Here is a 14,127-nt window from a genome sequence, read left to right as displayed (position 1 = left end):
CCCACAACATTAGATCAGGTCCTGCAGATTTATCCTTAAATATTAGAATCAAATCTCCATATTGAAAGTTGAGAATCCCTTTTAATGAATTTCCTTGTTATATCGGATGTTTTACAGAAGAAACAGTTAAATGATAAGTGTGCAAAACCTTGCAGTTAGTTGGTTGGTTAACTTGGTTAAGGAATAATAAAAACGGGTAACTTGAATTTTATAGTTAGTCTGTGTCAAGCCAGTGAGTTTGTTGTAGTTAATGCAGCTGGCATTCTGATGCTAACACCGAGATTGCAACTGCACATGTGCAGGCAGTGCTTTCCCCAGTGTTGTAGCACAAGGAAACACTTGGTTTAAACTGATGCATAGCTTCATAGCAATTTTATGCTGTTTTATCAGATAGAGAACTTGGAAAAACAAGTAGAGCAATCTAATTGCGAGATTTACAATTGCAAAAGAGAAAAAAATGAATTCAGGCAACAGGTAGAAAGCACAAATGGTCGACTCCAACTTTTAATGGTAAGTCTAGTTGCTGGATAATTTCTAATCTGAAATCATTAATATTTAATATGATAAACAGGATAGTATTTTGTATTAAATTATAATTGTTAGATGCTTTTAACTGATTCCACAACTTTTCATTTATACAAACCCTCACTTGCTGAACATCTAAGGAGAGTCTAGGACTATCCATGATAGTCTCAGAGTTAAGAGGCACCAGTTTAAAACTGAGATGAGGAGGGATTTTTTTCTCTGAAGGTTCAGAGTCTTTGGAATTTCTTTGCCACAGAGAACTGTGGGAGCAAAGTCCTTCTATATATTTTAGTCTGACATAGCTAGATATTTTATCAGTGAAGGAATCAAGGGTTGTGGGTAAAAGGCAAGAAAGTGTAAATGAGGAATGCCAGAACTGAATGGCCTCCTCGTGGTCCTATTTCTAATGATCTTATGGTCTTAAAATAGGAATTGCAGTCTTCCCACAGAGGAACATAATTCCGGTACACAGCCAATTAGGAAATCACGTTCTTCATGAGTAGAAGAATAGCCATCCATTGTAATGCCTTGTTCCAGTCTCTTTTTTGATTCTTTTCTCTCATTACGAGCACGATGTCTCTGAATTCTTTCACATTAGAAAAATAATTTTGCCTTATTATTTTTAACTCTTAATTTAGCCTGTGACATTTTTCCCAATTGATATTATTTCCATAATGAAGTTTCCCGGTAAAATCCATTTAGAAATTATAATGGAGCAAAGTACTAATGCCACCTTGGGTGAGTAATGGTAAGTAAAGCATATCCCTGTTGAGTAGGCTGGGTATCCAGTTAATCGCAACTTGGACTCAATTGGTGGCAGCTCTGGTTTTATAATCTTTGTGAAAGATCAAGGATTAGACTTTTATGTGAACTTGAGAAAACCAGACCCTCATGCTCTTGCTCCTTCTGAAGAACACACCTAATCCATATGTGACTTTGTGTGGGATTTTCTTTGTCTTCTCTCATAGGGATTATGTTTTGCAAGTTGTGATGTATGCATTTGGGTACTAGTGCTGGAGAAGGCCAATCTTGGTTCTCCAACACTGCAGCTCAGCCCTCAATGTCAAGTGAAGGTTCCCTAAACAAATTTGGAACAGCAATAGGCTATTCAGCCCTTCAAGGCTCCTCCAATTATCTATGAGTTCATGGCCAATCTGTTGATGTCCCAAATTCCTCATTTCTTATATCCTCAATAACCTTTGATTCTCTTGCCTAACAAGAATCTAACTACTTTGATCTTAAAAGTATTGAATGACTCCACCTTTGAAACTTTCTGAGGCAGAATTCCAAAGTCACCCAATCCTCAGAGAAAAAAAAGTCTCCTAGTTCTGGACTTACCCACAAGCGTGAACATGTTTTCCATATTCACATTGTTAAGAACATTCAAGTTCTTTTAAACCTCAATCAAATCACTCCTCACTCTTCTGAACTCGTGAAAACAAGCCCAGTCTGTTTGAGCTTTTCTAATCAGACAACTCACTCATTACAGGTATTAATCTAGTAAACCTTCTCTGAACTGTCTTCAATGCATTTACCTCATTCCTGAAATAGGAAGACTGTAAATAGCATTTAAAATGTGGCCTCATCAATGCCGTGTATAACTCAAGCAAAAATCTTGTCTTATGTTCAATTTCTGCCATTTCAAAAGGCTAGCAACACATTAAATTGACTGATTGTGCCGTCGCTGCAAAGTAATCTTTGGTGTTTCATGCATTGGTACACCTGGATCCCTGTGCGTCTCAGAATTATGTAGTTATTCTCTAAGTGACACTTTGTTCACTTACCTTTGTGCTATCTGCAAATTTAGCAATCATATCTTTGATCCTTCATCTCAGTCAATAATATAAATTATAAAACATTGTCGGCTTAGCACAGACGTAGTTATAACCTCAGTGATTTGATTCTAAGAGATTCCCCATGACTGACATCAAGTTAACTAGCTTATAATTCACTGTTATCTGCCTCCCTCCCATCTCATATAAAGGGGTTATATTTGCTATTTTAAAGCCAAAGTGAAACCTTCATGGAATATAACAAACTTTAGGAAGTTAACACCAAAGCATCCACTGTCTCATTAGCCACCTCTTTTAAAACACTACGATGAAGTCAAATGAGGACCCAGAGACTTATCAGCTGCGGCACCATCAGCTTTCTTTGTACCATTTCCTAAATGGTGATAATTTCACCAAGTTCCTCTTTCTTCAATATTCAGGGTTGCAGCTACTACTGGGATGCTTCTTCTATCCTCTATAGTGAAGACAGAGGCAAAAGATTTATTTATCATATTCACTCTTTCTTTTTTACCTGTTATGACTCCCATTCTTACCCTCTAGAGGACCTAATCACTTCACTTACTCTTTTTCTTTATAAATACTTATAGAAACACTGATTGTTTTTACATTTTTAGTTAGCTTTCTCTCAAGCTCCAATTTATTTTTCTTGATGAATTCTTTATTCATTTTATGTGATTATTTGCCTTCTGACCAGTTGTCAATTACCTTTTCTTTTGTATGCTTTTTCCCTCGGTTTGATGTTCTCCTTAACTCATTTAGATAACTGCAGATGGTGGTCTAGCCCTTGGAAATTCTTTTTAGCAGGAGTGGATATCTGACACTGCTTCTGTACTGACCTGCCTGTTAGCCTAATATCACTTCAGCTAACTCACATAATTGCTGTTTTTCAGTTACTAGTCTTAGAGAGCCACTCTTCTCCCTTTCATAATGGATGTAATGATCAATCATATTATGATCATTACTACGTCACCACTGACACCACGTCTCGCACAGCCTGCTCTTTGGTCAGTTCCAGAACGTGTTGCTCTAAGGATTTACCTCAAAAGTATTCTATGATGTCTTTCTTGAACCTACCATTGCCATTCTGATTTTTCTTTTACTTTATTTGTAGATTAAACTCATGCATTGTTATTGCTGTCCTTCTGTTACAAGCACCCAGTATTTAATGTATAATCAGTAGGATGCTACATTGCGATTAATTAACGGCCTGAAGATCACTCCCACAAGTGACTTCCTTTCCCTACTATCCACATCTTCACCCAACAAGATTCTACAACCTGATCTCCTGAGTCAAACTCAACTCTATGGGCGGCACGGTGGCATAGTGGTTAGCACTGCTGCCTCACAGCGCCTGAGACCCGGGTTCAATTCCCGCCTCAGGCGACTGACTGTGTGGAGTTTGCACGTTCTCCCCGTGTCTGCGTGGGTTTCCTCCGGGTGCTCCGGTTTCCTCCCACAGTCCAAAAGATGTGCAGGGTCAGGTGAATTGGCCATGCTAAATTGCCCATAGTGTTAGGTAAGGGGTAATAAATATAGGGGTATGGGTGGATTTCGCTTCGGCGGGTCGGTGTGGACTTGTTGGGCCGAAGGGCCTGTTTCCACACTGTAATGTAATCTAATCTAATCATATTCTAGCTATTGCATCTAGATGATTAGGTAGGTAATGCCTTATACCCCACAATATTCAGAACCTAGTCTTTGTCATCCTGCAACCATGTCTCCATAATATTTATTAGATCATTGTTATTCATTTCAGTGCACTATGAATTTATTGATTTTGTCATGAATGCTACATACGTTCAGATTCATATCATTCTCTGAACTTTATTTTTGACAATAATTTGCTCTCCATCTTGACTCTACCTCTTGTTCTGTTGCAAATACACAAACTTGATCCCTCACCCTCTTGTTTAGTTTAAAGCTTTCTCTACTTACCTGATTTTTGTGGTTCTTGAGAATACCAGACCTGTTCCAGTTTGGGTGAAGACCATCCTAATGATACAGACCTCACTTTCTCTAGTATTCATGCAATGCCCCGCTTCTCAGACACCAGTCTTTAAGACATGAATTCACTTCTCTAAGGCGGCATGGTGGCTCAGTGGTTAACGCTGCAATCTCACATCACCAGGACCCTGGGTTCGATTCCTGCCTCGGGTGACAGTCTGTGTGGAGTTTGCTCATTCTCCCCATGTCTGTGTGGGTTTCCTCCAGATGCTCTGGTTTCCTCCCACAATCCAAAGGTGTGCAGGTCAGGTGAATTGGCCATGCTAACTTGCCCATAGTGTTAGGTGCATTAGTCAGGGGTAAATATAGGGTCGGAGAATGGGTCTGGGTGGGTTATCCTTCAAAGAGTCGTTGTGGACTTGTTGGGCTGAAGGGCCTGTTTCCATACTGTAGGGAATTTAATCTAATCTAATCTTATTCACTTCTCTAATCTTATTTATCCAATGCCAGTTTGGACATGACTTGGACAGTAATCCAGAAATTATTATATTTTATGTTCTGCTTTTTAATTTAGCACCTAACATCTCATGTTCTGTCAGCAGGACCCCTTTCTTGATTCTCCTTACATCGTTGGTACCAATGGCCACTGGATCCTCCCCTTCCCACTGTAACTTCTTCTCCAGCCCAGAGGAGACATTTCAAACCCTCACAGCAGGCAGTAACATGGCTATTTGGCCTCATGCTCTTTGCTGCAGAGGACAATGTCAGTCTCTCTCATGATAATGTCCCCCTATTACTATTAGATTTCTTTGCCATCACCAGGCACCCACACCACCTCAGTTTATTAATGGCAACTCCATGTCCCGCCTGATCTCTTATGCTTTCTCCATTCTTCCCATGCATCCAGCATAACCAATTACCCAGAATGCCCTTTGTACAGTCCTCAAGAGTCATTCAATGGGTTTGGAATTCTTTTTCAAAATTCGCTGGAAAAAAACAAGCATGTAATCTAATAATGTAATAAAACTATGAATTCAAACACATCAGCATTGATACTAGAATAAAAATACCTGTGTTAAAAAAAAGTTATAATCCTTAAATATTTATTAGGTTTTTAAATAAGACACCGCATCAAAAGCATATTCTGTCATTACAGCTTCTTAAAGTTTTCAAACATTCTTGGAACCTGATGAGCTGAAGCCAGTTGCAGCTAAGCATTCAGAATGTTGACAGAAGCTTCCCGTTATGTTGCCTCAAACTGAGGTAACTGATGTATCATTTCATTTCAAAGCAAAGTTCTTATCCATTAGTGAAGGGAAGCAAGTGCAGAAATATTTGTCAACTTTCTAAAGGCAGCGCTTTTTTTCCAATACTGAGCTGTCATTCAAGGTTTGAATTAGCTTTTAAGCAGACTCTGTTATTGCACTAAAAACGCATCTACATTACAGTACAGCACCTAATCCTACCATTTTACATCTATCTCTCAGAATGTTCTCACCATTTGAGCAGGACTCTTCCCAATGGTCATTATCTCTTTCCTATACTGGCTGAGATTACCGTGAAGGACTCTCCTTCTCAATCTCTCCCCTCGCTTGAGGTGTGGTGACCCTCAGGTTAAACCACCACCAGTCCTCTCTCTCTCTCTCTCTCTCTAATGAGATAGCAGCCCTATGGTCTGGTAAGACTATGGCAACTTTACTTTTTATCTCTTGATCCAGATTTTCTTTTAGCACTTACAAAACTCACATTCACACACAAAGATTGTGTGCAGGAGGAAATACAAATTTTTGCTGACCCTCACAGCAGGAGCCCAGCCCTAACGTCTGATGAGGTATGTGCATGTTTGCACTCAAAGACTTCATGATCTGTGAAACAACCACATTGAAAATTGAAATGGGACTGGGAAAGCACAAGGAAAGTGTATTATCCAGTAAAATTCAGAGTTTCACAGCCCAACTCACACCTCCATTTTGTGAGAAAATTCTGGGTCTGTAGGTACTTTCCAGTGTTATACTTATGTAACATACATCTTTGCTGTCAAGTGAAAAGCCTGCTTGAAATTTGTCTTACCATGACTTGCCAGCCAGTGACCAGACACTTGGCGTGACTTACATCTCAGTCATTTTATCCAAATAGTCTGTACTCAGCATTAGAAATAAGGGATAAACATATAGCTTGCTTGTATAATTGTCTGGAATCAGCACTGTCCACCAAGCAACTTCTATCCTGAGAAGTGATTAAAAGCTTGGTCAAAGAGCTAGGATTTAAAGAGTGTGTTATGGGTAGTATAGGTCGCTATTGAGGCAGAGAGGTGGAGAGAGGGAATTCCAGGATTTAGTCCTGAGCAACTAAAAGCAATGGTTGCTAATCGTAAGATGGAGATATACAAGAGGTCAAAATTAGAAAACAGGGATCTCAGTGAGGTGGAGGGTTCAGAGAGGTTAGAGCCTGCCCAGGAAGGGACAAGGTCATAAAAGTGGTTTGAAGGCAAGGCTGAGAATTTTAATACTCCAGTATAGCTAGTTTAGGAACCAATATAAGTCAGCCTGCAGAGGGCTGATAGGTGAATAGGATGTTGAGAGCTATGATATGACCATAGAACTTTGGGTATGGTCAATTGTATACAATATTACAGAGTATATATGGCACAGAAATAGGCCATTTGACCAACCTTTACATGAAGCTGTTTGCTCTCCACTCAGGCTCCTTCCATCTATCTATATAACCATCAATAAACTATTCCTTCATGTTTTATCCAACTTCACTCTAAATGCATCTATACTATTTGCTACAGACATGGGGTGGCACGGTGGCTCAGTGGTTAGTACTTCTGCCTCATACCGCCAGGGACTCTGGTTCGATTCCATCCTCAGGTGACTCTCTGTGTGGAGTTTGCACATTCTCCCTGTGTCTGCGTTAGTTAGCTCTGGGTGCTCCAGTTTCCTCCCACAATCCAAAGATGTGCAGGTCAGGTGAATTGGCCATGCTAACTTGCCCATAGTGTTAGGTGCATTAGTTAGGGAATGGCACTGGGTGGGTTACTCTTTGGAGAGTCGGTGTGGACTTGTTGAGCTGAATGGCCTGTTTCCGCACTGTAGGGAATCTAATCTAATCACTCTATGTGGTGCTAAGTCTTCCCATGCTTTAGGAAAGAAGTATCTTCTGAATTAGATATCTTCGGTCTATTTTAGATTGAAACCCAGCAAGATAATTGGAAGTCAAATCTAGAGAGTGTAAAGGGCATGATTGAAAGTTTGAAAAGCTCTAATACTGAGGCAGAAAGGAAGTAGATGTAGCCAAACTGGCTTGACAGAATGACTGCATTGGACAAATCTCTTAGGATCATTTTGCAGTAATAGATACGATGGTTGAGGAAAACGGAGTGGATGCACAGAAGGATTTTCATAAGGCTTTCAACAAGGTACCATTGATCACACTATTGGAGGAATTGAAGTGGTATGGAATTAGAGGGGTAGTAAGAAATTTGATGAAAAATTGATTAGAAAAGGCATTACAGAAAGTGGAAGTTATTGAAGGTGATAGGATCTCGCCTGGTGGCTGGTGAATCAGCGAGGGCCTTCTGTTACCTGCTGTTAGGAAGGTCTGTGGTATTAAGTACCAGTTACTTGGATATGGACAGAATCCCATCCACTGTCTCAACTAAATGTCCTTGCACTAAACCTGCATTGGAAGAGAGCATTAAATTGCACCCAGAGTGTTGCATGTTAAGGGGTAGTTTCACAGTTTTTGAAAATGACCAGGAATGTCTCACAGTGCAGTTCTCATTTGCTCTGTATATTAATGATACAAATTTATACACAATTAAGCATTTAATTTTACACAGTTGTCACAGAACAACAAGGTTTGGGTGTTTAGCTTCACAAATATTGAGTGCCACATCAAGTTGATAAGGGGATGGGTCAGCTGATAAAATACTGGTACAAAACATAAACATTGAGAAGTAAATGTGATTCAATGTGAAACTTTAGGAAGAAGAGAGCAGGAGAGCCATTTGTCGTTTTGGGCTTCACACTACAGGAAAGCAATAAAGGGATTTCACTTGCTAGGATGTGAGGATATATGAATACAGAAAATCCTTGGAAAAATTAAGGCAGTTTTCACTTAAACTCAGATTATTATTGAGTGATTTGATTGAGGTGCTAAAGTGATGAAGTGTGGAACAGTATAGATAATTATCAGTGATTCAGGGAGTGAAACAATAGATGCAAAGAAGGGACCTCCCCCTAGTATCCTTGTCAAAATAATCATGTAGTCAACCGGCAGAGATTGCATGCTCCTGAAAATGGAATGGCTGGATTGGTAATTGACATGTGCACCTTGGGTGAGACAACAGTTAAACACCTGCACTGCCTCATCCTTGCTGCTTCCAGCACTCCATACATAAACTTGAATGGTTCCTATTAAGCTATATATTGGTGGATAATTGAGGTGTGCTGTAGAAAATGTTCTTTCGCTTATCTCCAATTTGAACAGAAAGGAAGTGATTATTGATTTCCTGGTGTGCATTGTGCCTCTCCCTCCTGCCACACAGTTGATCACACTTGCCTCCTCCCTTATAGCCAGTGTCACTCTTTTCACTCATCATATTAGCCTTCAGAGATCTGAGGAGCACCAGTCTTTTTTGTCTGTTTTCTGAAGTGCCTTTCTGATTCTGCAAAACTCACCCGATGGCTCAATTTTACCAGAGAAATAGGAATGGGGTCTGACTGACAAGCTTAATCTCTCAGTCAAGGCGAACAAGGGTGAGGGCAGAAAAAAAAAGGTTTTGCATTCATGCATCTGTCACATATTCATGAGATCCTGCTGACTGATATTTCTTCAATCATAAACTTTAGATGCTCTTTGCCCCCTCCATTTCCCAAACTCTGTTAAACCAGCTAGTTCTTCAGTGCTGGCAGTCGTAGCTTTTCAATTTCACGTCAGTTTTACCTTTGATTTTTCAGGCTGACTATTGTAAACTTGAAGAGGACCTCAAAGTTGCAAAAGAACAAAACCAGAAGCTGTGGGAACGTGGTGCAAGTAATAGTCTCTCTGTTGAAAACTTGGAGCGGGAATTGGAGTGCAAAAATCAAGAAATTCTGCGGCTAGATGGTATGATAAACTCTTTGAAGGAGCAGTACCAGCATCAGTTGCAGTGTCAGGTTAGTTTGTGCAAAGGTTGTTAAGCCTTTTTGAGTGAGAAACCTCTTTTCAAATGAATAGAAATGATCGTTCACCTACTCCAGCGAATTGATAATATCGTAAAATATTCATAATATCTAGACAAAATTGTATTGTATTTTGTCACACTATCTTTGAGTTTAATATTTTAAAAAAATCTCCCTTCTGTTAACTAAGGCTGAACTCATCCTACAACAGTCTTGGTAAAAGCAGGTCTATCTGTAGCTCTCGGTGTTTCTCCATGTCTCACCCCTTGGAAGTGAGACAGCCAACCTGCCCTTAGAACTCCATTGCTGCCCTTATCCTTCTAAACTCTTAACAAGCTTGAAATGTGCTATTGAATGAGCCTTTTCAAATTGTTGCAATCCATCTTGTTGATTGTACATGCTGCTGATGTGCTGATCCAGTGGTGAACTACATTATTAAGGTAGTGGATGGGTGCCAGTCAAACAGACATCTTTATCCTGGATGGTGTCAAGTTTCTTGATTATTATTGGAGCTGCACTTATCTAGGCAAGTGCAGGATATCCCATTAGAACTCTGACCTTTGCCTTGTAGATAGTGAGACTGACCTGCTTTTGTTATGTGACTTGTCAGGTTAGCAGTGACTCCCAAATTATTGTTGGCATTGGCAATCCCGTTGAATATTATGGAGTGATTAACAGAGATGGTCATTGCTGAGCACTTGTATAACACATATACATTACCTGCCTTGTCAACCCAAGTTTAAATGTTATCCAACTCTTGCTGTAAATAGACAGGCTACCTCATTACCTAAAGCATTATGAATGGAACTGAATGCTTTGTCGTCATCAGTGAATATCCCCATTTCTGACCTTATAGTAGAGAGCAAATCATTGATGAAGCAGCCAAAGATGGTTGGGTCTAGGCCAATTGAGTTTTTTCAGGTTTTTTTTGGTAGAATTTGACATTACAAGACCAATGTATGGCAAATAATCAAGCCAAGAAATTGAATTTGCAGCAGTCTCATTGCCTAATCTCATTGTGATGAGATGTTGAACTGGCAGACGAGTGCTCAGAATAGGTTCATGTAAAAGATCCCATTACACAAATATGAAGAAGAACAGGGGAGCTGTCCTCAGTGTCTTGGCCAGTATCTATCCCTCAAACAAACATTAGAGGAAAGCACATATTATTGCATTATTAACTGATTTTCATCACAAAGAAATGTTGGTAAAGTACAGATGTCAGTCTACGATGCCATCAAAATCACAGCACAAGCCTGGAAGTGTTTTATTGTTGCTTCTCTTTAATTAAGAAGTCCTCTTGTTGAAATGCCCTTGTTGAAATTTTGCATATTCTCTTGTTTCTTAAATGTTCATTTCTTTGTTCCTTCTAAGTATGGAAGATTATAATATTTTTTTCTCTATTATTCCCAAGAATGTTTTGACGAAAGACTTAAAAGTTGAAAAATATTTCCTCTGATTACAGGGCCTTCTTAGTGGAAGTCTAAATCTCAAAGGGGAAACATTTCAAAGAGTAAAGCTTGAAATGGACCAATTTTGTGATTGGACAGATTTTTGAATCTCTTTACCTGTGATCAGTCTCTTCTACAGCACAACAAGTTTTCTCTAGTTCTGCCACCTATATGGCAAAGACAGAGTGTATTGTAATGATGATGTTAGTGCCTGGACATTTGCTTCAAAATTTGCAAGGTTTTTTTGTGAGACATTGTCAAATTAGGAAAAGCTCATAATATAAGGTTTGAAACAATTCGGATAGTTTTAGAATAAAAATTATCTTAGATACTTGTAACATGTGTTTTCTTTGTTCAACCAAAGGCATCATTAGAGGAACAAAGAAATGAAGACCAAGAGAAAATCAGGAACTTAGTCAAACAGTATGAGAACTGTAAGGAACAACTTTGTAAAACTGGAGAGGAGCTTAATAAGACGAAACAGCAACTTGACCAAACAGAAATAATCATCTGCCAGTTGGGGGAGAAAATAAAAGAAAAGGACAGATGTCTGGAAAATGAAATCGCGGAAAAAGGTAAACTGCAGCATGAAATTGATGAAAAGTGCCAAAAGATTCATAGGATGAAAATAGCAGAGGAGACCATTTGTGATCAATTTGAAGAAGCGGTTACCCACTTAAAGAAAATGCAGTGTGATAATGATTCACTGAAAATGGAGTTGAATGAGAAAAACAAGATGCTTGCCACTTTGCGACAAGAAATGGAAAGCATTTCTGAAATGGCATCACAACAGAGTTGTGCATCTGAGGCACTAGAGCGTGAAAGAAAACAACTTCAGTCCGATATAGATTGTCAAAACCAGAAGATTCAAGAGTTAAAGGTCAGATAATGAATATATGGCCAGAAATAGGTCACAATGGTCAACTTGTTTATGCATCACACAAGATTTGTCCTACTGCCTTTTATCAAATCTCTTCACTGTAACTTCCTATTCTTCTCTTTCATACATATAATTACTTATTTTTAAATGCATCAATGCAATTTACCTCAACTTGTCTGTGTACTGGGCTCCATATTCCAATTCCCTCTGTGTTAAAATGTTGCTCTTGACTTCCGTGATAGGTCTATTAGTGACTATTTTTAAAATTTCAGTCTCTGTTTTAGATCTTCCACAGTTGGAAATATTTTCTCCACATCTGCCTTAAAGCCTTTTATAATCATTAAGTCCCTATATCAGGGTGACCCCTCAGACTTTTCTAAAAGATAAAAGAAGCCAAGCTTGTTCAGTGCATTTTGATAGGGATAAGTTCCTTGTGAATAATTTGCAAGGTTTTTTTGTGAGGCATTGACAAATTAGGAAAAGATCATAATATAATGTCACCATCTCCAATATCTCTATATCTTTTTGATATTATTACAACCAGAACTATGCACAACACCTCAAGTATAGTGCAATTAAAGTTCTATATACCTTTAACAAATGTTTTATTTTCCCCAAAATGGGCCCCAGTGCTTTGTTGGGTTTGCTACCTGGTTTTAGAAAGGATTATGTAGGTCTCTGGGGGAGTTGCTCCTCTTCACGCTTCCCCCCCCACTCCTCTCACTGAGGCCCAGGCAGGAAGACCTGCCTGGCTCTATCCCTATCCTTGAACTCCTCGATAAGCTTTAAAATTGACACCAGATGGCAATTAGCTCTGAAGTAACCAATAACTGACTGCCCTGTGTAAAACTTCAGAGAAGTTGAGGGTAGAAGGCCACCTAGAAAATCTTACAGGCACCACCCCACCTCACATTTCTGTAAAGTGTTGCAAGGAGGTGATAGAGAAACACGTTTGGACACCAATTACATAATGCTGCAAGAATGGTAAAACATTGTCAGTGGAATCTTTGATTATCCTGATATAGACTGGGATTGTAATCGTATATTGAGCAAGAGGTGGTGGAATTTCTGATATGTATATAGAGTACAGGAGAATTTTCTGAATCAGGATCTTTCCAGCCCAGCAAGGAAGGAAGTGTCGGTCGGTTAGCTCAGCTGGTTAGAGTGTGGTGATAATAATGCCACATCATGAATTCAATCCTCATACTAGCCTTGTCTGCAGGTTTGCAGCTATGAATTCATTGTTAGGTAGCATGGTGGCTCAGTGGTTAGCACTGCTGCCTCAGAGTGCCAGGGACCTGGGTTTGATTCCAGCCTCGGGTGACTGTCTGTGTAGAGTTTGCACATTCTCCCCGTGTCTATATGGGTTTCTTCTGGTGCTTCAGTTTCCTCCCTTAATCCAAAGATGTGCAGGTTAGGCGAATTGGCCGTGCTAAATTGTTCTGTAGTGTCCAGGGATGTGTAGATTAGGTGCATTAGTTAGGGGTAAATGTAAAGTAATATGGCAGGGGAATGTGTCTGGGTGGGATACTCTTTGGAGATTCGGGTGTGGATTTGTTGGGGCCAAATGGCCTGTTTCCACACTGTAGTGATTCTATGAAATCTAGACCTAGTTTTGGGGAATGAAGTAGAATATATTTCAGTGGGAGAATATTTGGGAAATATAACATAGAATAATACAGCACAGGAATGGGCCCTTTGGTCCACAGTGCTGTGCCAAATATGATGCCAAATGAAACTAATCCTTTCTGTGTGCCTTTGATCCATATCCCTCAATTCCTTGTATATTCATGTGTTTCTCTAAATGACCCTTCAATGCCTTATCCTATCTGCCTGAACCACCATCCTTGGCAGTCTTTCCAGACTCCTGCCACTCTCTGTGTTAAAAAAAAACTTGCCCCTCACATCTCCTTTGAACTTTCTGCCTCTTACCTTAATTGCATGCCCCTTTGTATTAGACATTCTAGCTCTGGAAAAAAAGTTCCTGACCGTCAACTCTGTTAATGCATCTCATAATTTTATAGGCTTCCATCAAGTCTCCCCTCAGCCTCTGACATTCAAGAGAAAACAACCCAAGTTTTTCCAGCCTCTCCTTGTAGCTCATACCCTCTAATCCAGGGAGCATCCTGGTAAACCTCTTCTGCACCCTCTCCAAAGCCTCCCCATCTTTCCAGTAATGTAGCAACCAGAATTGAATGCAATGCTTTTAGTGTGGCCAAACCAAAGTCTTCCAAAGCTGCAACATGACATCTGACTCTTGTGCTCAATTTCCTGACCAATAAAGGCAAGCATACTACAACCTTCTTTACCACCCTGTCTACTTGCGTGGATACTTTCAGGGAGCTATGAGCTTGAACCCCAAGATT

The 14,127-nt window shown here is 39.7% G+C and overlaps 1 protein-coding gene across 10 annotated transcripts in view; it reads left to right on the top strand.

The window, feature by feature from the left end:
• LOC122552612 (coiled-coil domain-containing protein 158-like) overlaps window positions 1-14,127 on the top strand; it is a 174,314-nt gene that overhangs the window by 97,657 nt on the left and 62,530 nt on the right. For 8 of the 10 annotated variants that reach the window (XR_006312432.2, XR_015756929.1, XM_087986075.1 and 5 more), the window contains 3 exons: window positions 391-510; window positions 9,227-9,424; window positions 11,246-11,761. Coding sequence is in view for 8 of the 10 variants with exons in the window: in XM_087986075.1 (XP_087842201.1) it covers window positions 391-510; window positions 9,227-9,424; window positions 11,246-11,761 (834 nt within the window). In the remaining 2 variants the exon portion in view is untranslated. The remainder of the gene's footprint in view (window positions 1-390; window positions 511-9,226; window positions 9,425-11,245; window positions 11,762-14,127) is intronic. The other 2 variants (XM_043695396.2, XM_087986102.1) reach the window with 1 other exon arrangement.

This window comes from Chiloscyllium plagiosum, unplaced genomic scaffold (genome assembly GCF_037043375.1).
Source record: "Chiloscyllium plagiosum isolate Xiang-an unplaced genomic scaffold, Cpla_swu_hap1 HiC_scaffold_1, whole genome shotgun sequence".
NCBI lineage: Eukaryota > Metazoa > Chordata > Chondrichthyes > Orectolobiformes > Hemiscylliidae > Chiloscyllium > Chiloscyllium plagiosum.
This window is presented reverse-complemented; position numbering and strand designations above follow the sequence as displayed.